At 45.1% G+C, this 26,972-nt stretch overlaps 1 protein-coding gene and 1 non-coding gene across 2 annotated transcripts in view; one reads left to right on the top strand and one right to left on the bottom strand.

The window, feature by feature from the left end:
• Positions 1-5,006: 5,006 nt before the first annotated feature.
• trnap-ugg (transfer RNA proline (anticodon UGG)) lies at positions 5,007-5,078 on the bottom strand. Its single transcript has one exon. It is a non-coding gene; the product is annotated as a tRNA-Pro (tRNA).
• Positions 5,079-16,950: 11,872 nt separating this feature from the next.
• The window catches only part of LOC112069341 (uncharacterized protein C8orf34 homolog), a 38,130-nt gene continuing 28,108 nt past the window's right edge, over positions 16,951-26,972 (top strand). The window contains exon 1 of the mRNA XM_024136657.2: positions 16,951-16,977. Coding sequence (XP_023992425.2) covers positions 16,951-16,977 — 27 coding nt within the window. The remainder of the gene's footprint in view (positions 16,978-26,972) is intronic.

Genomic DNA, 26,972 nt, shown 5'->3' with positions numbered 1-26,972 from the left:
TGTTTGTCTACCTCAACGACGTCCCTATCTTTTCCTGTTCTGCTCAAGAGCATGTCCGACAGATCCTTCAGCGTCTCCTGGAGAACAAGATTTTTATTAAAGCAGAGAAGTGTGAAATCCATCGCTCCACCATCTCCTTCCTATGATACGTCATTGCTGCAGGACATATACAGATGGATCCAGACAAGGTGAGAGCGGTGGTGGATTGGCCTCAACCCACATCCAGAGTGCAGCTACAACATTTCCTGGGATTTGCTAATTTCTACCGCCGCTTCATCCGGGGTTACAGCACCCTGGCTTCCCCCCTTTCAGCACTCACCTCTCCCAAGGTTCTATTCACGTGTTCTCCAGCAGCTGACCGGGCATTCTCGGACCTCAAACATCGATTCACTACAGCCCCCATCTTAATCCATCCGGACCAGTTTGTGGTGGAGGTCGACGCCTCAGATGTCGGAGTGGGGGCCATCCTGTCTCAGCGCTCTGACCAGGACCAAAAGCTGCACCCCTGCGCTTTTCTCTCCTATCGTCTTACCCCTGCTGAGAGGAACTAAGATGTGGGAAATCGAGAACTCCTGGCGTTGGAGGAGTGGAGGCACTGGTTGGGGGGGCGGAACACCCAATCTTAGTTTGAACTGACCATAAGAACCTGTAATATCTCTGTACTGCCAAGTGCCTCAATTCTAGGAAGGCTCATTCGGCCCTGTTTTTCACCCGTTTCAATTTCACTCTCTCCTACCGCCCGGGGTCTAAGAATGTGAAGCCTGACGTACTCTCACGCTGTTACTCCGTCTGACCCCGAAACCATCCTCCCTACCTCCTGTCTAGCGGCTGCATTCGTCTGGGGTATAGAGAGCCTGGTGCCTAAGGCGCAGCGTTCCCAGGGGGGGTCCGGCTAACCGGATGTTTGTCCAGGACTCTGCCCGTTCCCCGGTCCTGGATTGGGCACATACCTCGAGACTAACCTGCCATCCAGGCTCCCGTCATACCATGGCTTTCATCCGACAACGCTTTTGGTGGCCTTCCATGGTTCCTGATGTCTGCGCATTAATCGCCGCCTGCACTGTTTGTGCATAAAATAAGACTTTGCGTCAAGCTCCGGCTGGCCTTCTTCAACCACTGTTCCTCATCGCCCCTGGTTACAGATATCCCTGGACTTTGTTACTAGTCTTGCTCCATCAGATGGCAGCACCATGATCCTGACGGTGGTGGATAGGTTTTCTAAAGCCGCCCATTTTATTCCCTTTCCAAAATTACCCTCAGCCAAGGTGACGTCTCAGCTCATGGTGCAGCACGTCTTCCGGATCCATGGACTTCCGGTCGACATGGTCTCCGTTTGTGGTCCTCAGTTCTCATCCCGGTTCTGGAAGGCATTCTGCACCCTTATTATCTTCGGCCAGCCTGTCCTCTGATTTTCACCCCCATTCTAACGGCCAGTTGGAGCGAGCCAATCAGGACCTGGAGACGGCTCTTCGTTTCCTCGTCTCCGCCAACCCCACCACCTGGAGCCAGCAACTCGTGTGGGTGGAATATGCCCGTAACACCCCTCCCTGCTCGGGTACCAGTCTCTCGCCCTTTGAGTTTTCATTGGGATATCAGCCCCCGCTCTTCCCTGAGCAAGAGGAAGAAGTCAGCATACCCACTGCCCAGATGTTCATCTGCCACTGTTGCCATACCTGTAAGAGAGCACGGGCCGCTCTTCTGAAGACCACATCCAGGTATCGGCGACAGGCGGATCGCCACCGGACCCCTGCTCCCTGCTATCAGCTCGGGCAGAGGGTATGACTTTACACTCGGGGACCTGCACCTCTGGGTGGAGTCCCGTAAACTTTCTCCCCATTTCATCGACCCTTTCCCCATCTCTAAAATCCTTAGCCCCTCTGCTGCCCATGTTCTGTTGCCCCGCACATCCCACTTTTCACGTGTCTTGGATTAAACCTCTGTCTCACAGCCCTTTGTCTCCTGTTTCTTTCTGCCTGTCCTGACCCTGAGCCTGCCTGCCGTCCTGTACCTACCTGACTCTGATTTGGATTACGACACTTTGCCTGCCTTGACTTACCTTTGGCCTGCCCCGTGTACTATAATAAACTCTGAGACTCGTACTATCCGCCTCCTGTGTCTGCATCTGGGTCTTAGCCTGAGCCTTGATAAGTCAATCATTACTTTAAGACATCTTCATGTCAAGGCTCAGTCAATCTGGAAAATGTCAAATACTTTGAACATTTCATCAAGTGCAGTAACAAAAACCATCAAGCGCTATGATGAAACTGGCTCTCATGAGGACCGCCACAGGAAAGGAAGACCCAGAGTTACCTCTGCTGCAGAGGATGAGTTCATTCGAGTTACCAGCCTCAGAAATTGCAGCCAAAATAATGTAACAGACACATCTCAACATCAACTGTTCAGAGGAGACTGCGTGAATCAGGCCTTCATGGTAGAATTGCTACAAAGAAACCACTACTAAAGGACACCAAAAAGAAGAAGAGACTTGCTTGGGCCAAGAAACACGAGCAATGGACATTAGACCGGTGGAAATCTGTTCTTTGGTCTGATGAGTCCAAACTTGAGATTTGTGGTTTCAACCGTTGTGTCTTTGTGAGATGCAGAGTAGGTGAACAGATGATCTCCACATGTGTGGTTCCCACCATGAAGCATGGAGGAGGAGATGTGATGGTGTGGGGGTGCTTTGCTGGTGACATTGTCTGTGATTTATTTTGAATTCTAGGCACACTTAACGAGCATGGCTACCACAGCATTCTGCAGCGATACGCCATCCCATCAGGTTTGCGCTTAGTGGGACTATCATTTGTTTTTCAACAGGACAATGACCCAACACATCTCCAGGCTGTGTAAGGACTATTTGACCAAGAAGGAGAGTGATGGAGGGCTGTATCAGATGACCTGGCCTCCACAATCACCCGACCTTAACACAATTGAGATGGTTTGGGATGAGTTGGACTGCAGAGTGAAGGAAAAACAACCAACAAGTGCTCTGCATATGTGGGAACTCCTTCAAGACTGTTGAAAAAGCATTCCAGGTGAAACTGGTTGAGAAACTGCCAAGAGTGTGCAAAGCTGTCATCAAGGCAAAGGGTGGCTATATGAGTAGGTGTGTCCAAACTTTTGACTAGTACTGTACATCTTCCCTCCGATCCAGCATTCTACGGTGCTCCCCTCTCATTCTCTCTCCTCCACTGCCCCTCTGACAAATTTGCCGAGCTATGCACTTGGACAAAGGCTTTGGTCATCATCTCTGCCTTTTCCTCATCTGTTACTGCCATATCCCCCCCACTCGTCAACAATGGATAATACCACTCCTTTCTGACCCCTTTCATCCTCTTAATCATCCCCCACACTTTTCCCACTGGTGTCACCCTTCCAATGGTGTCACAGAACCGTCGCCAACATGACCTTTTTGTGTGATGGATAGTTCTCACCAGGGCCTGGGCCTGCTTATACTAAATCAGATTTTGGAAGTTATGCGCCCTTTTCAGTACTCTAAATGCCCTGTTCCTACTCCTCACCATTGCCCCACACTCCTCCGTCCACCATGGGACTGCTTTCCTCCTCCCAATGCCTGAAGTCTTAGCTATAGCCTCAGTAGCTGCCCCCACTAAAGATGTTCTCACCTAGTTATTCATACTATCCACATCCCCTCTCATATCCACCCGATCCATCACCTGCTCACTCAGCTCCTGAAGCTGGTCCCACTTTGCCCTTCCGAACATCCACCTACCTACTCCATCCACTGACACCTCCTCCTCCCTCCGGCCTACTGTGCATACTATAGGGTAATGGTTACTCCCTACTGTCGATTCCTCCCATACCTCCCACTCACAGATTCCTGCCATGACACTAAATAACAGAGTGAGTTCCATTAACTAAACAATAACAGAAAATCCCGATATACAATTTAAAAAAAATACGTTTTATTTCACCTTTATTTAATTAACCAGGTAGGCCAGTTGAGAACAAGTTCTCATTTACAACTGTGACCTAGCCAAGATAAAGCAAAGCAGTGCGACAAAAACAACAACACAGAGTTACACATGAGATAAACAAACGTATAGTCAATAACACAATAGAAAATCTGTATACAGTGTGTGCAAATGAAGTAAGGAGGTAAGGCAATAAATAGGCCATAGTGGCGAAGTAATTACAATTTAGCAATTAACACTGGAGTGATAGATTTGCAGATTAGGATGTACAAGTAGAAATACTGGTGTGCAGAAGAGCAGAAAAAAACAAAAAACAAATATGGGGATGAGGTAGGTGGTTAGTTGGATGGGCTATTCTCAGATTGGCTGGACGCCACGTGTTACTCTTTAATAACCGCTGATGTCACACCTCTGCATTTTCGGTGAAAGGCGGCAGAGCGAGAGCGATGTTTGTTGGTATACTTGTGAGCATAGCTGTCTTCCAAGCAGTTGACCAGGTTTCAGTTCAAATCCTCTGTAATTCATCTGCCGAGTCATTCAGATTCAATTTTCATTTTCTGTAACAGCAAGAAACAAATGAAGAAGAGCTAAATGAAGATTTTGAAGTTGAAAAAGAAGACATCAAMACGAATTGGAGCTCATTGAATTTGAGCCGATTGACGCACCGGTATGTGAATAAATGATAAAATCCCCATTGGAATCCCCATAAATGTCTGTAGCTTCCGAACGGTTTGACCAACAAAATTGTTTGACCATTCTATGGAAAGGGGAGACTCTAACAAACACAATGCCGTTCTCAGTTTTGCTCTACGACCCCCACAAGTGTCACAGGACTCGTCTGAAGGTAACCAGTACCGGTTAAAATTACAGATTTTTAATCAAGGAAGAAATGAATAAAAGTTGTGCAATGTTGAAGCCACTTGTGCAAAGCACAAATGATTAGCAGTCCATTGCCTTAATCACTCAGCAGTCCATTGCCTTAATCACTCAGCCACCTCGTCCTGCACTCCAGGGATGGCAGTTGCACCCTCCAACCAGTAGCCAAAGATCTGCCTGTCTCAGACTGTTAATGGGCTCGTCCGGGATTTGAACCCGGGACCTCTCGCACCCAAAGCGAGAATCATACCCCTAGACCAACGAGCCATTTCATCAAAGACATTTTTTTGCTGTCGCCAGAAATGACGGTGAGGATATGGATTGACTTGTCGATGGTGCCAGGCCACAGTGAATCACGTGAGTTTTGTTGGTATACTTGTGAGCATAGCTGTCTTCCAAGCAGTTGACCAGGTTTCAGTTCAAATCCTCTGTAATCTATCTTGCCGAGTCTTTTCAGATTCTTTTCAATTTTCTTGTAACAGCAAGAAACAAATGAAGAAGAGCTAAATGAAGATTTTGAAGTTGAAAAAGAAGACATCAAAACGAATTGGAGCTCATTGAATTTGAGCCGATTGACGCACCGGTATGTGAATAAATGATAAAATCCCCATTGGATCCCATAAATGTCTGTAGCTTCCGAACGGTTTGACCAACAAAATTGTTTGACCATTCTATGGAAAGGGAGACTCTAACAAACACAATGCCGTTCTCAGTTTTGCTCTACGACCCCACAAGTGTCACAGGACTCGTCTGAAGGTAACCAGTACCGGTTAAAATTACAGATTTTTAATCAAGGAAAATGAATAAAAGTTGTGCAATGTTGAAGCCACTTGTGCAAAGCACAAAAGATTAGCAGTCCATTGCTTAATCACTCAGCCACCTCGTCCTGCACTCCAGGGATGGCAGTTGCACCCTCCAACCAGTAGCCAAAGATCGCCTGTCTCAGACTGTTAAGGGCTCGTCCGGGATTTGAACCGGACCTCTCGCACCCAAAGCGAGAATCATACCCTAGACCAGGGGTTCAAGTCAAATGACGGAGGCCAAATAAAAAATTTAGCTACAAGCCGAGGGCCGGACTGTTCGAATGTTCATTGAAAATTTTTTAAATGACGCATATAGTCTAGTGAACCTAATTGAACCTACTGAAACCTAACAATACCTTGTGATTTGGCTTTTTTGAACAGAGCCTGTCGAGATTTGAGGCCTCGTTTTAATTCCTCTGCCTTTTGTAGCCTTTTTCCATGTCCAATATTCTTGTTTTTGTCCGCGTGTTTCGTTTCATAATGTCGTCTCAGATATACTCTTTCAGTACCGCCACACTTTCTCACACAGAAGACACACAGGTTTTCCAGCTACCTCCGTGAACATATACTCCGACTCCCACCTTGTTTGAAACCCCCGGTTCTCAGTGTCCACCTTCCGTTTTGCCATTTTTGATGGGTATCTGAAAGTTAATTTTACTGTGATGCTGACGACTGCTGTGCCAATAAATATTGAAAAAGCAGCCTACTGCTCGTGCGTCACCGTTGCATTGTGGGAAATGTAGTATTGGTGCGTGTAAAAGATCTGCGGGCTGCCGGCTGCTGCGGTCTGCGGGCCGGTTCTAATAATAAATCAAGATCATCCCAGGGCCGTAAAAAACCTTCTCGCGGGCCGGATGTGGCCCGCGGGCCTTGACTCTGACATATGTGCCCTAGACCAACGAGCCATTTCATCAAAGCATTTTTTGCTGTCGCCAGCAATGACGGTGAGGATATGGATTGACTTGTCGATGGTGCCAGGCCACAGTGAATCACGTGAGTTTTGTTGGTATACTTGTGAGCATAGCTGTCTTCAAGCAGTTGACCAGGTTTCAGTTCAAATCTCTTGTAATATCTGCCGAGTCTTTCAGATTCAATTTTCATTTTCTGTAACAGCAAGAAACAAATGAAGAAGAGCTAAATGAAGATTTTGAAGTTGAAAAAGAAGACCTATATGACTAACTCTAACACCCCTAAAGGAAACAGTGAGTGCTGCATTTGATGCTCGCTCTAGCGTATAGGCTCACTCTAACCCTAAAAACATTGGTGCCTGCATTGATGTAAGCTAGCGATATAGCTAACTCTAACCCCATAAAAGACAGGTTGCTGCTTGAGTTAGCCTAAGCTATATGCTGGCTAACTCAACCCCTAAAAGATATGTGCTGCATTGATGTCAGCCTAGCTATATGCGTAACTCTAACCCCTAAAGACATGGGTGCTGCATGATTGTCGTCTACTGCTTATGTGAATCTCGTGCACTCAGAACTCTAACCCCTAACAAACACCATGGATTGCTGCATTTAGATGTAGCTAGCATTATAGGCTAACTCTAACCCCTAAACAAGTACATCATGGTGCTAGCCTAGATGCACGGTCATGTCGTGTCGAAGTATAAGTCCTGATATGCCTAACTCTAACCTAAAAGACATGGTGCTGCATGGTGGGAGTGTGTGTGCTATATGCAACTCTAACCCCTATAAAAAAACATGGTGCTCCGCCAATGGTGGAATGTAGTACTATCGGTTGCTACTTAAGCCCATGCCCAGTCAGGTGGGCTGCTGCATTGACTGTAGTTAGCTCATAGGCCTCCGAACCCCGTAAAAGAATGGTTCCTGCATTGATGTAGCTAGACTACATGCATAACCTCTAACCCTAAAGACCATGGTGCTGCATTGATGTAGACTAGCTACATGCTAACTCATAACCCCTAAAAAAACATGGGCTGCATTGATGTACGCTAGCCTATAGGCTACTCTAACCCATGACAGTCATTGGTCGGCATTCGAGTAGCATAGGCTATAGGCTTAACTCTAACCCATGACAGTCATGGTTCACTGCATTGAATTGTGAGCTACTATAGGCTACTCTAACCCGATGAGCAGGTCATTTGGTCTCTGCGCCTGATGTCAGCTAAGCTATAGGACTACTCTTAACCCATGACCAGTTCATGGTTCTGCATTGATGTAGCTAGCTATAGGCTAACTCTAACCCATTACACAGTCATAGTTCTGCATCTGATGTAGCCTTAGCTATGATCGCTAACTCGCTATACCGCATTGACAGCTCTTGGTTCCTGGAGGGGCCGCGGGGGGATGTGGATAGTAGCTAGCTGAATATGCTAACTCTATCCCCGTAAAAGAACAATGGTGCTGCTATTTGATGTGATGTCCTCCTATATCTAACCTAACCCCTAAAGAACATCTGTTGCCTGCACTGATGTCAGCTAGCGCTATCTATGCTAACTCTAACCCCTAAAGGAGCGGACGTGATGCTAGCACTTGATGTTAAGCAGGACTTTACTATGCTAACTTCTAACCCTAAAAAACATGGTTGGCTTGCATGGGATGTAGCTAAGCTATAGGCCTAAACTCTAACCCCTAAACAAACTATGTGCTGCATTGATTGTTTAGCGTAGCTATTTGCTACTCTAACCCCTAACAAGACATGGTCGCGCATTATGTAGCTAGGCTAGGATTAAACTCTAACCCCTAAAAAACATGGCTGCTGCATTGATGTAGCGAGCTACAATGACTACTCTAACCAATCGCAGTCATGAGTGCTGCATTGATGTAGATAGCTATAGGCTAACTCTACCCTAAACACGCAAATGTTCTGCATTGATGTAGCTATCGCTACATTGCAATCCTCTAACCCTAAAAGACATGGTGCTGCATTGATGTCAGCGGAGGCTACACTTGCTAACTCTAACCCCGTAACGACCAAAACCGTGGTTGCTGCATTGATGTACGCTAGCTATAGGCTAACTCTTAACCCATGACGTCATGCTTCAGCATTGACGCGTAGAGCTATAAGGGCTAACTCTAACCCATGGACAGTCATGTGTTCCGTGCATTGACTGCTACTAGCTACCTTAGGCAACTCTACACCTATGACCAGTCATGGTTCGTGCATTGATGTAGCTAGCATTAGGAACTCTAACCCATAGACAGTCATGGTTCTGCATTGACTGTAGCTGAGCTATAGGCTAAACTCTGAACCCCATTACAGTCATGGTTCTGCATTGACATGTAGCTAGATATTGCCACTCCTAAACCGCGTATTGACAGTCGATGTTTTCTGCCATTGATGTAAGCTTAGCATTATGCTATACTCTAACCACCGTCCTAAACAGACATGTTCTGCATTGATGTAGCTACTATAGGCTTAACTCTAACCCATGACAGTCAGAGGTTCTGCACTTGAGTTAGCGTGAGCTATAGTACTATGGTGCTGCATTTGCGGCGGTACAGACACCTCACATCTAGCTAGTTAATTAAAGCAGTTCTGTTCATATGTAGACGGACATGATACTTGATGCTTAATTGATCAACCAAGTTGTTTTGAGCGAACAAAATATTTGATTCCTGCCGCTATGTTCCGCGTAGTGTGTGTGTGTGTGTGTGTGTGTGTGTGTTGTGTGTGTGGTGTGCTGTGTGTGTGTGTGTGTGTGTGTTGTACTATTTATAATACCAGATAGGACAGAGGCTCCAGGACGAAAACGGTATAGCAGGACTGGTGTAAGACAATATTCAATCAAGAAGCTGTAACCCGGCTGACGTTCACTGGGGATAAACGGTTTCTCTCAATGGTTCAAGACAGAGATATCTGAATGCAACATTTGGTTTTCATTGTTGACTCTAATCAGATGTGTCTTGGATTGCAATACAGGAAACCAACTGCGGTCCTGTATGATTCCAGCTCCCCCTACACCTCTGCAGTCCAATTAAGTCACAATCACCTGATCCCAGCCCCCCCACTCTGCAGTCCAGGTGGTAAATCACAATACAACACTGATCCAGCCCCCGGACACTCTGCAGTCCATAATCCTGATCCAGCCCCTACACTCTTGCAGGTCCATCAATCACACACACTAACACTTGTCCAGTGCCCCCTACACTCTGCAGGTCCATAATCACAATACTGATCCAGCCCCACTATATAGGACGAGGCACAAGAGCAGCAACATCTGCGCCCCGCCCTGGTTACCTAATTACCTTGGCTCCTTTACGCTGAGACAGCATATCACACGTTATCCCCTCGGAGCCGTACATCTAAGAGCGCCAATGTGTCACATCAGCTATCCCTCGCAGACTCAGTAGTCTGTCGCAGCGGCTTGTTCGGACCGACTCCGTCTCGAGATGCCACCAATCCCGAATCCAAATCTCCCCCATCTACTTCTACCTATACCTAATTCCCCCAACCAACACGAACCACTACACGCAGATCTAGCAACGGCTCTGACAGCACATATATATTACCGGCCATCACGTCCTATATTCTCCCTTCCACACTCACGTGCCCCGTGTGGTAGTGGGTGGAGGCGCGGGGCGGCGAGAGTGCTGCAGGCGCACCTCGCAGGGCGGGAAGGACGGCAATGGACTTCGGCCCGCCTGGGCCGGGCGCGCCATGGGGCGCCGCGGCGCCAAATCCACCACGCCTCATGCACGCCGTCACGCTTGCCCACCGCACGCCCACCCACAACCCGAACCGCGATACCTCGTCACTAACTCAAATGAGACTCCCGCCGTAACGACTTACGACGGAAAAGATACGCCTCGGACTGTTGAACAGCGGACACACGCTTCCAACTTCACCAGATCGCGGGCGACTATGAACAAAGAACATGCCCATCGAAGCGGCCCACCTGTACCCACCACCATCGACAACCCAGCTCTAGCGACAATCCCAACCGTTTAACTACAGTCGTCGATACACACCCAGCCACACACTTGATCGCCGCCATCGAGCCGTGGTCGGAATGTACTCTGCAGTCCAGTTAATCACAACAACGGATCCAGCCCCCTACCACTCTGCAGTCCATTCAATCACAACACTGATCCAGCCCCTCACTTCAGTCCATTAATCACAAAGCTGATCCAGCCCCCTTAACACTCTGCCTAGTCCATTACACTAATACTGATCAAGCGCCCCATACACTCTGCCCAGTCCATTAATCACAGCAACACTAATCGCAAGGCCCCCTACAACTCTGCCAGTCCATAATTCACCAACCTGATCCATGACCCCCTACACTCTGCTAGTCCATTAATCACAACACTGATCAAGCCCCCTCATCTCATATTCACAAATATTAACACGACAGCCACCTAGTCCTAATTAACACTGATCCAGCCCACCTACCAGCTCATGCAGGTCCATTAATCACAAACTGAGCCTATTGCCAGCCCCTACACTCTGGCAGTCCATAAATTCATCAACACTAGATACCAGCCTCCCTAAACTCTGCGAGTCATTAACCACACACGATTCCAGCTAATCTGGCAGCCTAACATCGTGCCCTACAACTCTCAGTCCCTTAATCCTACCTGGACCCCTACACTCTGCAGTCCATTAATCACAACACTCTAGTCCTAGCGCCTCTCTACAGCACTTCTGCAAGTCCATTACATCAACACTAACACTGTCCGCTCTCCCTACACGTCTCTGATCAGTGCATTAATCACAACCCTGATCCAGGCCGCCCTACACTCTGCTAGTCATTAACTTACACAACACTGATCCACCCCCACACTCTGCAGGTCCATTAAGCTACACAACACTGATCCCAGCCCCCTACACTCTGCAGTCCATTAATCACAAACCATGATGACACCCCCTACACTCTGGCCATTCCATTAATACCACAACACTAACACTCGCATCCAGCTCCCCACGACTCTGCAGTCCCATTAATCACAATACAACATGATCCAGCCCCCTACACTCTGCAGTCCATTAATCACTAAACAACTGCATCCACCCCCTACACTTCTGCCAGTCCATATAATACTAACCATCCAGCCTACATATCTACATAATCACAACTGATCCAGCCCCTATACTCTGCAGTCCATTAATCACAACACTGATCCAGCCCCCCACCACCCTAGCAGTCCTCATATACATCAACAATACTGATTACCAGCCCTCCTACACTACGCAGTATCCATTAATCTATATCCCAGACGCTGATCCAGTCCCCCTAACAATCTGCAGTCCAATTAATCACATCCACAACACTGATCCAGCCCCACTTCATCCTTACTGATACTACACTGATCCAGCCATTGCAGTCATTAATCACACAACAACACTGATACCAGGCCCCCCACACCTCTGCAAGTCCATTGAATTCACATCAATCAACTAGATCAGCCCCCTAACTTCTGCAGTCAGTAATCCCTATCCACCCACATCCGCCATTTCAACAAGATCCAGCCCCCTACACTCTGCAGTCCATTAATCCAATACATAACACCTGATCCAGCCCCCTCCACTCTAGCAGTCATTTACATCAACATAACACTGGATTTCCCACCACCCCTCACCTCCGCCCCTCGCAGTCCCATTAACACTCACAACACTGATCCAGCCCCCCTTACATCTGCAGTCCATTAATCACAATACTAAGACTGATCGCAGCCCCCTACACTCTGGCAGTCCATTAATCCTACCACAAACTGATCCAAGTCCGCTCCTACACTCTGCAGTCCATTTAATCATGCAACAATACTGATCCAAGCCCCCTACACTCATGCGTCCAGTCTAACTATCACAATAATGTCCAGCCCCCTACACTCTGCAGTCCATTAATCACAACTAACACCATGATACCACCCCCCTACACTCTGCAGTCCGTTAATCACAACATTGATCCAAGCCCCTCTAGCACGCAGTCCATTAATACAATACTAACACTGATCCGCCCGCCTACAACCTCTGCAGTCCCATTAATCACAACCACTTGATCCCAGGCCCCCTCTACACTCTGACAGTCCATTAATCACAGACAACGAGTCCAGCCCCTACACTTCTGCTTAATCACAATACTCTGATCACCCCCTACACTCTGCTAGTCCATTAATCACAACTAACTCAACCACTGATCCAGCACCCTACCACTCTGCAGTCCATAAATCACAATACACTGACTCCACGCCGCCCTACCACTCTGCGTCCATTAATCACTACTAACACTTGATCCAGCCCCCTACACATCGTTGTCAGTCCATTAATCACAACCCTGATCCAGCCCCCCTACTACTCTGCAGTCCATTAATGTCACAAACACTGAATCAGACCTACCAACTCTGCAGTCCATTAACATCGCAGACCTGATGCCAGCCCCTACACTCGCTGCAGTCCAGTTATCACAACCCTGATCCAGTGCCCCCTACGCACTCTGCAGTCCATTAATCATCACACTAACACTGATCTCAAGCCCCCTCACTCTGCAGTCCATCTATCAGCAATACGACTAACACTGATTCCAGCCCCCCTACACTCTGCAACGTGCCATTAATCACACACGCACGCTGATGATCAGGCCCCTACGCAACTCTGCAGTCCAATTAATCACAATTCACTGATCCACTCCCCATACACTCTAGCAGATCCAATTAACTCACAACACTGATCCAGCCCCCCTACACTCTGCAGATCCTTAATCACAACACATAACACTGATCTCGAGCCCCTAACACTCTGCAGTCCATTAATCACAATACCTCGTCCTACCGCTCAACTCTGCATCCATTAATCACTAACACTGATCCCAGGCCCCACTACCCGTCTGCACGTCCATTTACATACACAACACTGATTCCCAGCCCCCTAACGCTCTGCAGTCCATTAATCCACACTAACATGCCCAGCCACATACACATCTGCACCCACGGGAGCCCACTCCCTACACTCTCAGCGAGTTCCATTAATCAACATCACTATCACCGTGATGCCAGCCCCCTACCACCTGCAGTCCATTATCATACACAATACTGATCCATGCCCCCACACTTCTGCCTCTGCCGTCACTAGTCTCCTACCTCCATCTGAGTCGCTCCCTCGCCTCGCACGTCCATCGTCAATTGCACATCAACCGCTGATAGCACACCACACGACTACCTCGACACGCCCCATAGCTTATCACCTCGTTTACTCGACGATCAGTAACTGGCGCGAGCTCCCCACTCCGTGCGTCACGTCTAAGTCCGCCGGTGCTGCACTATACTCGATCCGATACAGCCAGTCCATTAATCACAACCTGATCTCAGCCCCTAACTCTGCAGACCGCATTAAATCCACATGAAATACCACGCCCCCTACACTCGCGCGTCCGGATTAATCAACCATACTACCCTGAATCCAGCGCCGCCTCACTCATCTCTGCAGTCACAATTATCACAATCACTAACACTGATCCAGCCCCTACACTCCTGCCAGCCATAATCACACAACACTGATCCCAGCCCCCTTACAGCTCTGCAGTCCATTAAATCATACGACACACATTACTGATCCATGCCCTAGATCTGCAGTCACCTACCTTACCCCCACACCTCTGAGTCCTGTATCACACCCTAATCCACCCACCAGCCTTACGGCATAAATAATCAGCACCCCGTCTCAGGCCCTAACACCTTGCAGTCCATTAAATCAGCAAATACTAGATACCACCGAAACCACCCTACACTCTGCGACGTCCATTAATCTACAATAATTGATCCAGCCCCCTTACACTCTGCCAGTCCAATCAAAGATCCACCTACTCTCAGCCATTACACACACTGATCGCCCTACGCCGCATTATGCACACACTACTGCACCCACACTCTGCAGTCCATATAATCACCAACACTGATCCAGCCCCCCTACACTCTGCAGTCCATTAAATCGACAATAGCTACACGCCCCTAACTATCGCATCCTTATCACTAAACTTGCAGGGGGTGGCATATCCCAACTCGCACATCTAACACGACACTATCCAGCCCCCTACACCTCGTCGCAGTCATTATCACAACCTACCTGATTCCAGCCCCCTAACTCTGGCAGTCCATTAATACAACCACTCGAATTCCGCGCCCTACACTCTTTGCAGTCCATTATACATCACTAACACTGGATCCAGGCCCCTACACTCTGCAGTGCCATTAATCACAACACTGATCCAGCCCCCTACACTCTGCGCATCCATTAATCACAACCACCTGATCCGCCCCCTATCACTCTGCAGTCCAATTAATCACATACTGATTCCAGCCCCCTTACACTGCTGCAGTCCGATTTAATCAAACACTTGATTCCAGCCCCCTACACTCTGCAGTCCATTAATCAACAACCTGATCCAGCCCTTACACTCTGCTAGTCCATTAATCACAACCCTGATCCAGCCCCCTACACTCTGCAGTCCATTAATCACAACACTGATTCCAGGCCCCTACACTCTGCAAGTCCATTAATCACAACACTAAACACTGATCCAGCCCCCTACACTCTCGCAGTCCATTAATCACAACACTGATCCAGCCCCCTACACTCTGCAGTGCCATTTAATCACAATACTGATCCAGCCCCCTAACACTTGGCAGTCCATTATCACAACACTGATCCAGCCCCTACACTCTGCAAGTCCTTTAATCACAACACTAACACTGATCCAAGCCCCTACACTCTGCCACGTACACTACTGATGAAAATCCACGCCCCCTAACCTCTGCAGTCCATTAATACAACAACTGAATCAGCCCCTACACCTGAGTCCATTCAGATCACAACCACTGATCAGCGCCCTACACTCTGCAGTCCATTATCACACAACACTGATCCAGCCCCCTACACTCTGCAGTCATTAATCACAACACTGACCAGCCCCCTACACTCTGCAGTCCATTAATCACAATACTGATCCAGCCCCTACACTCTGCAGTCCATTAATCACAAATACTGGATCCAGGCCCCCTACACTCTGCAGTCCATTAATCCAACATACTGATCCAGCCCCCTACACTCTGCCAGTCCATTAATCACATACTGATCCAGCCCCTACCCTCTGCAGTCCATTAATCACACACTGATCCAGCCCCCTCACTCTGCAGTCCATTAATCACAACTACTGATCCAGCCCCCTACACTCTGGCAGTCATTAATCAACAACACTGATCCAGCCCCCTACACTCGCAGTCCCTAATCACAATACTGATCCAGCCCCCTACACTCTGCAGTCCATTAATCACCAATATACACTGATCCAGCCCCTACACTCTGCAGTCCATTAATCACAACACTTGATCCAGCCCCCTACACTCTGCAGTCATTCATTCACAACACTAACACTGATCCAGCCCTACACTCTGCAGTCCATTAATCACAACACTGATCCAGCCCCTCACCTCTGCAGTCCATTAATCACACCTGATCCAGCCCCTTAGCACTCGTTGCAGCATTAATCACAACCCTATCCAGCCCCCTACACTCTGCAGTCCATTAATCACAATACTAACACTGATCCAGCCCCCTAACACTCTGCAGTCCATTAATCACAACCCTGATCCACCCCTTACACTCTGCAGTCCATAATCACTAACACTGATCCAGCCCCCTACACTCTGCAGTCCATTAATCACTAACACTGATCCAGCCCCCTACACTCTGCAGTCCATTAATCACAACACTAACCACTGATCCAGCCCCTAACACTCTGCAGTCCATTAATCACAACACTGATCCAGGCCCCACACTCTGCAGTCATATACACAACACACTGACTCCAGCCCCCTACACTCTGCAGTCCATTAATCACAACAACTGATCCAGCCACCTACACTCTGCAGTCATTAATCACAACACTGATCCAGCCCCCTACACTCTGCAGTCCATTAATCACAACACTAACACTGATCCAGCCCCCTATACTCTGCAGTCCATTAATCACAACTGATCCAGGCCCCTACACTCTGCAGTCCATTAATCACAACACTGATCCAGCCCCTACACTCTGCAGTCCATTAATCAAACACTGATCCAGCCCCCTACACTCTTGCAGTCCATTAACATCAAACACTAACACTGATCCAGCCCCTACACTCTGCAGTCCATTAATCACAACACTGATCCGAGCCCCCTACACTCTGCAGTCCATTAATCACAATACTAACACTCAAGTAACTCTTGACTTTGGATGTCTTTACCACGGCAGCACAAGGTACGCTCTCCTCCTCTCCACTACAGTCTCCGTAGGTAAGACTTGCTCCACTACAGGCTCCATAAGTAAGACTGGCTCCACTACACGTCTCCATAGGGTAAGACTTGCCTCCACTACAGGCTCCATATAGGTATACATGACTGGCCTCCACCACGTCTCCATAGTAAGACTGGCTCCACATACAGTCTGCTATAGGTAAGACTGCTCCACTACAGTCTCCATAGTGTAAGACTTGCTCCACTACAGGTCTCCGTAGGTAAGGGACTGGTCCACTACGTACCTGTATAGTAAGACTGGCCTCCACTCTAGCTCTCCATAGGTAGGCACTGGCTCCACTACAGTCTGTATAGGTAAGGACTTGCTCCACTACCGTTCTGTATAGGTAAGACTGGGCTCCACTACAGGCTCCATAGGTAAGACTGGCTCCACCACAGTCTGTATAGGTAAGACGTGTGCACCACATAGGGTAATAGTACATAGGGAGTAGTGCACCACATAGGAGTAGTGCACCCACATAGGGAATAGTGCACCACATAGGGAGATAGTATATAGGGAGATAGTGCACCACACAGGGATAGTGCACCACATAGGAATAGTCACATAGGGGTAGTGTAGGTCCCGTGTGGCCTCAGTTGGATGAGGCATGGCGCTTGCAACGCCAGGGTTGTGGGTTCATTCCCCATGGGGGACCAGGATGAATATGTATGAACTTTCCAATTTGTAAGTCGCTCTGGATAAGAGCGTCTGCTTAAATGACTAAATGGAAAATGATAGGGGAATAGTGCACCACATAGGAAGTACATAGGGAGTAGTGCAGCCACATGGAATAGTACATAGGGAGTAGTGCACCACATTAGCGAGATTAGTAGCACCACATAGGGAATAGTGCACCACATAGGGAATAGTACACTAGGGAATTAGTGCACCCACAGTAGGAATAGTACATAAGAATAGTGCACCACATAGGGGAATAGTGCACCACATAGGGAATAGTCACCAACATATGGAATAGTACACCACATAGGGAATAGTTACACCCACATAAGGAATAGTACCCCACATAGGAATAGGGAATAGTACATAGGAATAGTGCACCACATAGGAATAGTACACCACTGGTAGGGAATAGTACATAGGGAAGTGCACCCAAGGGAATAGGGACATAGGAATAGTCCACCACATAGGGAATAGTACAATGGGAATAGTGCACCCACATAGGGAATAGTACACCACATAGGGAATAGTACACCACATAGGGAATAGTTACATTGGAATATGCACCACATAGGGATAGTACATAGGATTAGTGCACCACATAGGGAATAGTGCCACATAGGGAATAGTACATTAGGGAATAGTGCACCACATAGGGAATAGTAGATAGGGAATAGTGCACCACAGTAGGGAATTAGTGCACCACATAGGGAATAGTGCACCACATAGGGAGTAGGGCACCACATAGGGAATAGTAACCCACATAGGGAATAGTACACCACATAGGGAAATAGTGCACCAAATAGGGAATAGCTGCACACACATAGATGGGAGATTGGATGCACCACATAGGGAATAGCACACTAGGGAATAGTGCACCCACTAGGAAAAAAAAAAAAATAGTAGATAGGGGAATAGGGAATATACACCACATAGGGAAGTTGGAAGTACAGCACATAGGGAATAGTGCACCACATAGGGAGTTAAGGCAACCACATAGGGAACTAGTGCACCACATAGGGAATTAGGTTACACCACATAGGGAATTAGTGCCACCAATTTAGGGATAGTGGCCCCATGGACACATTAGGGAATAGTGCCAACCACAAGGGAATTGTGCACCACATAGGGAATAGCACATAGGGAATAGTGCACCACATAGGGAGTAGTAGATAGGGAATAGTGCACCACATAGGGAATAGTACACCACATAGGGAATAGTGCACCACATAGGGAGTAGGGCACCACATAGGGAATAGCACATAGGGAATAGTGCACTACATAGGGAGTAGTAGATAGGGAATACCACATAGGGAATAGTGCACCACATAGGGAATAGTGCACCACATAGGGAGTAGTAGATAGGGAATAGCACATAGGGAATAGTGCACCACGTAGGGAATAGTGCACCACATAGGGAATAGTGCACCACATAGGGAATAGTGCACCACGTAGGGAATAGTACACCACGTAGGGAATATTGCACCACGTAGGGAATAGTGCACCATGTAGGGAATAGTACACCACGTAGGGAATAGTGCACCACATAGGGAATAGGGTGTAATTTGAAACTCAATGGCTTGTTTCAGGCCGTCTTTGAAAGGCCTGGTGTAATTTGTCTTCCTAATTTTATTGATTTTTAAAAATTATTTATTTAACCTTTATTTAACTAGGCAAGTCAGTTAAGAACACTTCTCTGCGCTACGGATCCCTTTTACGGGATCATTTTCCTAAACAGGGCGCAAGGGCGCAGGGCGCAAAATATTACAAAAAATATTTATAATCTTGCAATCACAAGTGAAATATACCAAAACACAGCTTAGCTTGTTGTTAATCCACCTATTGTGTCAGATTTTGAAAATATGCTTTGCAGCGAAAGCAATCCAAGCTTTTGTGAGTGTATCAATCAATGCTACAACAGCTAGCCCCAAATTAGCATGGTCACGAAAGTCAGAAAAGCAATAAAATTAATCGCTTACCTTTGATAATCTTCAGATGTTTGCACTCACGAGACTCTCAGTTACACAACAAATGTTCTTTTTGTTCGATAAATATTACTTTTGTAACAAAAAAACGTAATTTGGGTTGCGCGTTATGTTCAGAAAACCAAAGCCTCGTTCCGTTCGACGAAAATTCCAAGAAGTATCCGTAATGTTCGTAGAAACATGTCAAATGTTTTTATAATCAATCCTCAGGTTGTTTTTAACAAACYTAATCGATAATATTTCAACCGGACCGTAACCTATTCAATAAAAGAGAGAAAGAAAATGGAGAGCTACCCCTCTCGCGCGCAGGAACTAATCAGAGGACACCTGACTAGTTTTGAAAAATCTCGCTCATTTTTCAAAATAAAAGCCTGAAACTATGTCTAAAGCCTGGTCACAGCCTGAGGAAGCCATTGGAAAAGGAATCTGGTTGATACCCCTTTAAATGGAAGAAAGACGGGCCAGGAAACACAGATTTTTTTTTTTTTAAATCACTTCCGGGTTAGATTTCCTCAGGTTTTCGCCTGCAGAATCAGTTTTTTTATACTCACAGACAATATTTTGACGGTTTTGGAAACTTTGGAGTGTTTTCTATCCTAATCTGTAAATTATATGCATATTCTACAATCTGGACCTGAGAAATAGTCCATTTACCTTGGGAACGTTATTTAAAAAAAWAATAATAATCTGACCCCTAGCGTCAAGAGGTTATTAAGAACAAATTCTTACTTACAATGACGGCCTACAAAAAGGCAAAAGGCCTCCTGCGGGGACAGGAGCTGGGATTAAAAATTTAAAATATATATAAATATAGGACAAAACACACATCATGACAAGAGAGACAACACAACACTACATAAAGAGAGACCTAAGACAACAACATAGCAAGTCAGCAACACAAGACAAAACAGTAGCAACACGACAACAACATGGTAGCAACACAACATGGTAGCAGCACAAAACAGGGTAAAAACATTTTTGGGCACAGACAACAGCACAAAGGGCAAGAAGGTAGAGACAACAATACTTGACGAAAAAGCAGCCACAACTGTCAGTAAGAGTGTCCATGATTGAGTCTTTGAATGAAGAGATTGAGATAAAACTGTTCAGTTTGAGGGTTTGTAGCAGCTCCTTCCAGTTGCTAGCTGCAGCAAACTGAAAAGAGGAATAGTTTATCTGGGCCTTGAAGGTTCTGGAGGAGCTAGCAGACATAATATAGGAAACAACATGACGTGATATAGGAAACAACATGATATAGGAAACAACATGACATGCGACAATGAGCAACTGGGAGAACGAGCATGATATGATATGGATTGGTAAAACACAGCAACGATAATAGGCACAACAATATGATGTGAAGATAGGAAATCAACATTGACATGGAATAGCGGAAGACACACATGATATAGGGAAAGCAACGATGACAAGATGATGATTGGAATACAAGCATGAACAATCATAAGGAAAGCAACATGACATGATCTTTAGAGAGACAAGACATGACACGATATAAGGAAACACCATGATATGATATTAGGGAAATCAACATGACAGAGGAAACAACAACTGATCATGATTAGGAGACAACATACATGATCATAGAAACAACTGAGAAAGGTAAACAAACGGATGACACTATTCGTAGGAAAGCACATCAGCAATGTATATAAGGGAAATCAGTACGAGTGACATACTGGGAAACACAAACACAGACATGAGTATAGGAAAACAACAGTGAACAATGAATATGAGGTGAAACACAGTAATATACGAAACAGACGATAAAAATATCCAATAGGCAAAGTCAACATGATTGATTATAGGCATACACACGATCGAATGACATGATCAATAGAGTATAGGAAAACTCACACATGATCATGATTATAGGTAAACAACATTCTACATGGTTAAGTTGAAACTAGAGCCATGCATAATTCAGCGTTGATGAGGGTAAATCAACGTATTGAATATAGAATAGGAAACAACATGAAATGATGATAGGGAAACAATACATGACAATTAGCAATACAAAGACACGATATAGGGAAACAACATGACATAATATAGGATGAACAAACATGACATGATATAGGAAACAACATGACAAATAGGAAACAACATGACATGATATTGGAAACAACAATGACACGATAATAGGAAACAACATGACATGATATAGAAAACAACATGACAGATATAGGGAAAAACATGACGATATAGGAAACAACATGGACACGATAATGGAACACCATGACATGATATAAGAACAACATGACACATGATATCAGGTAAACAACTATGACATGATATAGGAATCAAGCGAATTGACCAGATTATTATGGAAACAACACAACATTGCGTATATCTGTAACACAACCACGATTATATGCGAGGAAACACCATGACATGACATAGGGTAAACAATGACTAATAGAATACAACATGACATGAATAGGAAACAACATGGAACAGATATGAAACATATCATGGGACCATAATATTGAACAACATGAACATGATATACGGAATAGCGACATGACAGCGCATATTAGGAGAGACAACATGACATGATATTAGGAAATCTAACATTGAAAAAGATATAAGTGATATAGACACATGATTATATTTGGCACACAACATACATGGATATATGCCGGCAAATCAATCATGATATGCGTTCATCATATAGGAAAACAGACATGACATGATATATCGTGTAAACCAACCAGCACTTTTGATATAGTTCTTCTTGAACAAATCGATGACACGTTAATAGGAAACGACTATACATGATTTATCGGAAATCGAAACCATTTTCACAGTTGAGATTATTGAAGACAAACAACATATCATCGTTATATTCGAAATGCAAGCACGATTGAGTTAGAAATACCAATGACGTGAATATATGGTCATCAAACCAATGACAAGGAGTATAGGGAAACTCATGACATGATAACGGAGCAACACATGACATGATATATCGGAATGCACCAATTGACAGTGAAGTGATAGCGAAAACCATTAGACATGCCAAAAAATGAGTTCTGTTGAGTTACTTCTTGGGACAAACAATGATTTAAATCATACTGTGTCCCAGTGCTCACTCTGTCTGTCTATCTCCAACTCACTGCCTTTCCTACGTTTAAAGTGTTATTGTCACATGCAGAGTGAAATGCTTCACTTTCCAGCCCTACCCAATAGAAAAGTATTCAATATCAATATAGTATTAACTAATAAAAAAAACACAAGAAACAAGAAAGGAAATTATTATACTTAAAAAACAAGGTTCATGAAATCAATAATTTGCTAGTAACAGATGACATTCATATTCTGACTATCTCTGAAACTCACTTAGATAATACCTTTGATGATACAGTGGTAGTAATACATGGTTATAACATCTACAGAAAAMACAGCAATGCCAAAGGTGGAGGTGTGGCTGTTTATATTCAGAACCACATTCCTGTCATTCCTGTCATGTTAAATACTGTTATAAAATACTGTTGAAGTAATATGGCTACATTGTATGGTTGAGAGGGATGAGGCAAAAGGAATGGCAAATAAGTCTGGCTGCACAACCGATTGGCAAACATACTGCAAAATGAGAAATAATGTGACTAAACTGAATAAAAAGATGAAGAAACTACACTATGAAACAAAGATAAATGACAAAAAGAATGATAGTAAAAAGCTTTGGACCACCTTCAATTACATTTTGGCCAAAAAGACAAACTCAGCTCCATCATTCATTGAATCAGATGGCTCGATCATCACAAAACCCACTGTTATTGCCAACTAGTTTAATTATGTTTTCATTGGCAAGATTAGTAAATTTAGGCATGACATTCCAGCAACAAACGCTGACACTACACATCCAAGTATATCTGACCAAATTATGAAAGACAAGCATTGTACTTTTGAATTCTGTAAAGTCAGTGTGGAAGAGGTGAAAAAATGTATTGTTGTCTATCAACAATGACAAGCCAACAGGGTCTGACAATCTAGATGGAAAATGATTGAGGATAATAGCAGACGATATTGCCATTTCTATTTGCCACATCTTCAATTTAAGCCTACTAGAAAGTATGTGCCRTCAGGCCTGGAGGGAAGCAAAATTCATTCCGCTACCTAAGAATAGTAAAGCCCCTTTTACTGGCTCAAATAGCCGACCAATCAGCGTGTTACCAACCCCTAGTAAACTTTTGTAAAAAATGGTGTTTGACCAGATACAATACTATTTTACAAATTGACAACAAACTTTTAGCATGCTTATAGAGAAGGACATTCAACAAGCACAACATTTACACAACAACATGTCCCCAGTTGATCAAATATTGTTTTGTTTACTATTCTTGTGGTCCTCACAAGTATAGTTAAACACATCCACACACTCACACACTCAAACTCAAACTCTAACTCCGTGACAGCTTCTCTAGGTGATAATTGCTTCATAAAAGCCAGATATGTTCCTAAAGCAATAGCCAGAGTAATTTACCAATCATTTCTGCTCATTTTCCTTCATAAGTTTTAAATTGCTACATTCGTTTTTTAATCAAACCTAGATCCTATAGCCCTCATGACTGGGTGATACCATCATAAAGTCACTGGGGAGGACATTTTGTTCTCTCCATTTTTATAAGTAATAAGAATGAGATAATTAGTGTGATGCTGTGTTTATGTCTCTATGTTTTTGATTTGATATTTAGAAGAAAAAAAAAAWATATATTATTTGTTCCTTATTTTTATTTTTTTTACTTGTATTTAATCAGGGAGTCACATTGAGATTAAAATCTATTTTACAAGAGATCCCCGTACACATTACAGTAAAAACAGAACATTAAAACAACATACACGTACGTGTGTATAAAACAATAAAAGTCAGCACAATAAAAAAAAAATAATAATAATACAATTTCAAGGCATGAGCGTGATGCTTCAGAGTTTATTTGTGTTTCCAGGGGTCATTGAGATGGAGGTCAACTGCTGTAATACACTGGTCTTTGGTACTGACCTTCTCTCCATTCTATCAATGGATCTCTAACATGCTCTATGGTCTGATATTATACACATGGTTATCAGCAGACCCAATCTCACTGTTTTAAACTCCATGTCCCCAATGGCACTCCATTCCCTACATAGGGCAGCACATTTAATCAGAGCCCTATGGGCCCTGGACAAAATAAGTGCACTATAGGGGATAGGGTGCAATTGGAGACGCAAATAAGGTGCAATTCGGTAACCCAATAGCTGCTTTAGTCCCATACAAAGGGTTGTCTCTTTAGTATTTCCAAACTTTAGGTATCATTGGTTTGTATGCTCCACACTCAGAGTTATCATCCTAATACAACACAATTAAGGATCTACCCTGAAGGATCTATCCTGAAGGATCTATGCTGAAGAAACTATGCTGAAGGATCTATGCTGAAGGAGCTATCCTGAAGGATCTATGCTGAAGGATCTATGCTGAAGAATCTATAATGAAGGTGCTATCCTGAAGGATCTATCCTGAAGGAGCTATCCTGAAGGATCTATGCTGAAGGATCTATGCTGAAGAATCTATAATGAAGGAGCTATGCTGAAGGAGCTATGCTGAAGGAGCTATGCTGAAGGAGCTATGCTGAAGGAGCTATCCTGAAGGATCTATGCTGAAGGATCTATGCTGAAGAATCTATAATGAAGGAGCTATGCTGAAGGATCTATGCTGAAGGAGCTATGCTGAAGGAGCTATGCTGAAGGAGCTATGCTGAAGGAGCTATCCTGAAGGATCTATGCTGAAGGATCTATGCTGAATAATCTATAATGAAGGAGCTATCCTGAAGGATCTATGCTGAAGGAGCTATGCTGAAGGAGCTATGCTGAAGGAGCTATGCTGAAGGATCTATGCTGAAGGATCTATCCTGAAGGATCTATGCTGAAGGATCTATCCTGAAGGACTGTCTGCAGGACCACAGGTTGTAGCACTGTATTTTGCCCATTTTGGGGGTCAAACTACCGGTCTTCTTGTGTCTTCCTAAGGCCTACTGTACAGATGACCTTAGCTGCGGTCTAAGGCATGATACATATCTCAAGTGTCATCCCTCTCTTCCAGTATCTCTTATTTCTCTCAACACCCAGTAGGGCCTGAAGCTGACTGTGTCACCTCTGTTGCTGCTGATACCCACCATGACAGAACAACAGAGTGTCTATGTCACGATCGTCGTAACGTGAAAGAGAGGGGGACCAAGGCGCAGCGTGATAACAATACATTCTTCTTTAATGAAGACGAAAACGAAACGAACACTATACAAACTAATCAAAACAACAAACGTGACGCTATACAAACAATAAGTGCAGACACCGGCAACTTACACATAGACAATTACCCACAACCTACCTAATGACTATGGCTGCCTAAATATGGCTCCCAATCAGAGACAACYATAGACAGCTGTCTCTAATTGAGAACCAATCTAGGCAACCATAGACTTACATTAACACCTACACTGAACACAACCCCATGAACTCTACAAACACCCCCTAGACACTACAAACACCCTCGACTAGACACAAACACACAAACATCCCCCATGTCACACCCTGACCTAACTAAAATAATAAAGAAAACAAAGATAACTAAGGCCAGGGCGTGACAGTCTAGGCCCAGTTATGGACCTGTGCTTCCGCCTTGTCCTCTCTCCCTTTCCAGCCCTATATCTCCATCCCTCTCTCCCTCTCAGCACAGACTATCCCAACCAGACCAGACCAGCATTACATGCAAAGCCACCATCAGCAGGGTGTGTGTCACGTTCTGACCATAGTTCTTGTGTGTTGTGCTTGTTTTAGTGTTGGTCAGGACGTGAGCTGGGTGGGCATTCTATGTTGTGTGTCTAGTTTGTCTGTTTCTGTGTTCAGCCTAATATGGTTCTCAATCAGAGGCAGCTGTCAATCGTTGTCCCTGATTGAGAATCATATATAGGTGGCTTGTTTTGTGTTGGGGTTTTGTGGGTGGTTGTTTCCTGTCTTTGTGTTTTGTCTGCACCAGAAAGGACTGTATCGGTAAGCCACATTTGTTATTTTGTATTTGTTTAGTGTTCAGTATTTACGTAATTAAAATCATGTTGAACACGAGCTACGCTGCGTSTTGGTCCGATCCCTGCTACACCTCCTCTTCTCATGAAGAGAAGGAAGGCTGCCGTTACAGTGTGATAACTAATGCCTTCTTTAAATGTCCGGGGTTTTCATTTGTAAAGCCTCAGTCTGAACAAACAATAGCAAATGACTCACCTTCAATGGACCTGAGAAACAAAGTGTTATGAGAGCTGGGAGAGAGAACTGGGAGAGAGCTAGGAGAGAGGGAGATTGTGGGAGAGAGCTGGGAGAGTGTGGGAGAGAGGGAGAGAGAGAGACCTAGGAGAGAGGGAGAGCTAGGAGAGAGGGAGAGTGTGCGGGAGAGAGCTGGGGGAGAGAGCTG

The sequence above is a fragment of the Salvelinus sp. IW2-2015 genome, unplaced genomic scaffold, assembly GCF_002910315.2.
Source record: "Salvelinus sp. IW2-2015 unplaced genomic scaffold, ASM291031v2 Un_scaffold990, whole genome shotgun sequence".
NCBI classification, from domain to species: domain Eukaryota; kingdom Metazoa; phylum Chordata; class Actinopteri; order Salmoniformes; family Salmonidae; genus Salvelinus; species Salvelinus sp. IW2-2015.
Note: the sequence above shows the minus strand (reverse complement) of the source record. Positions and strands in the feature narration are given on the sequence as shown.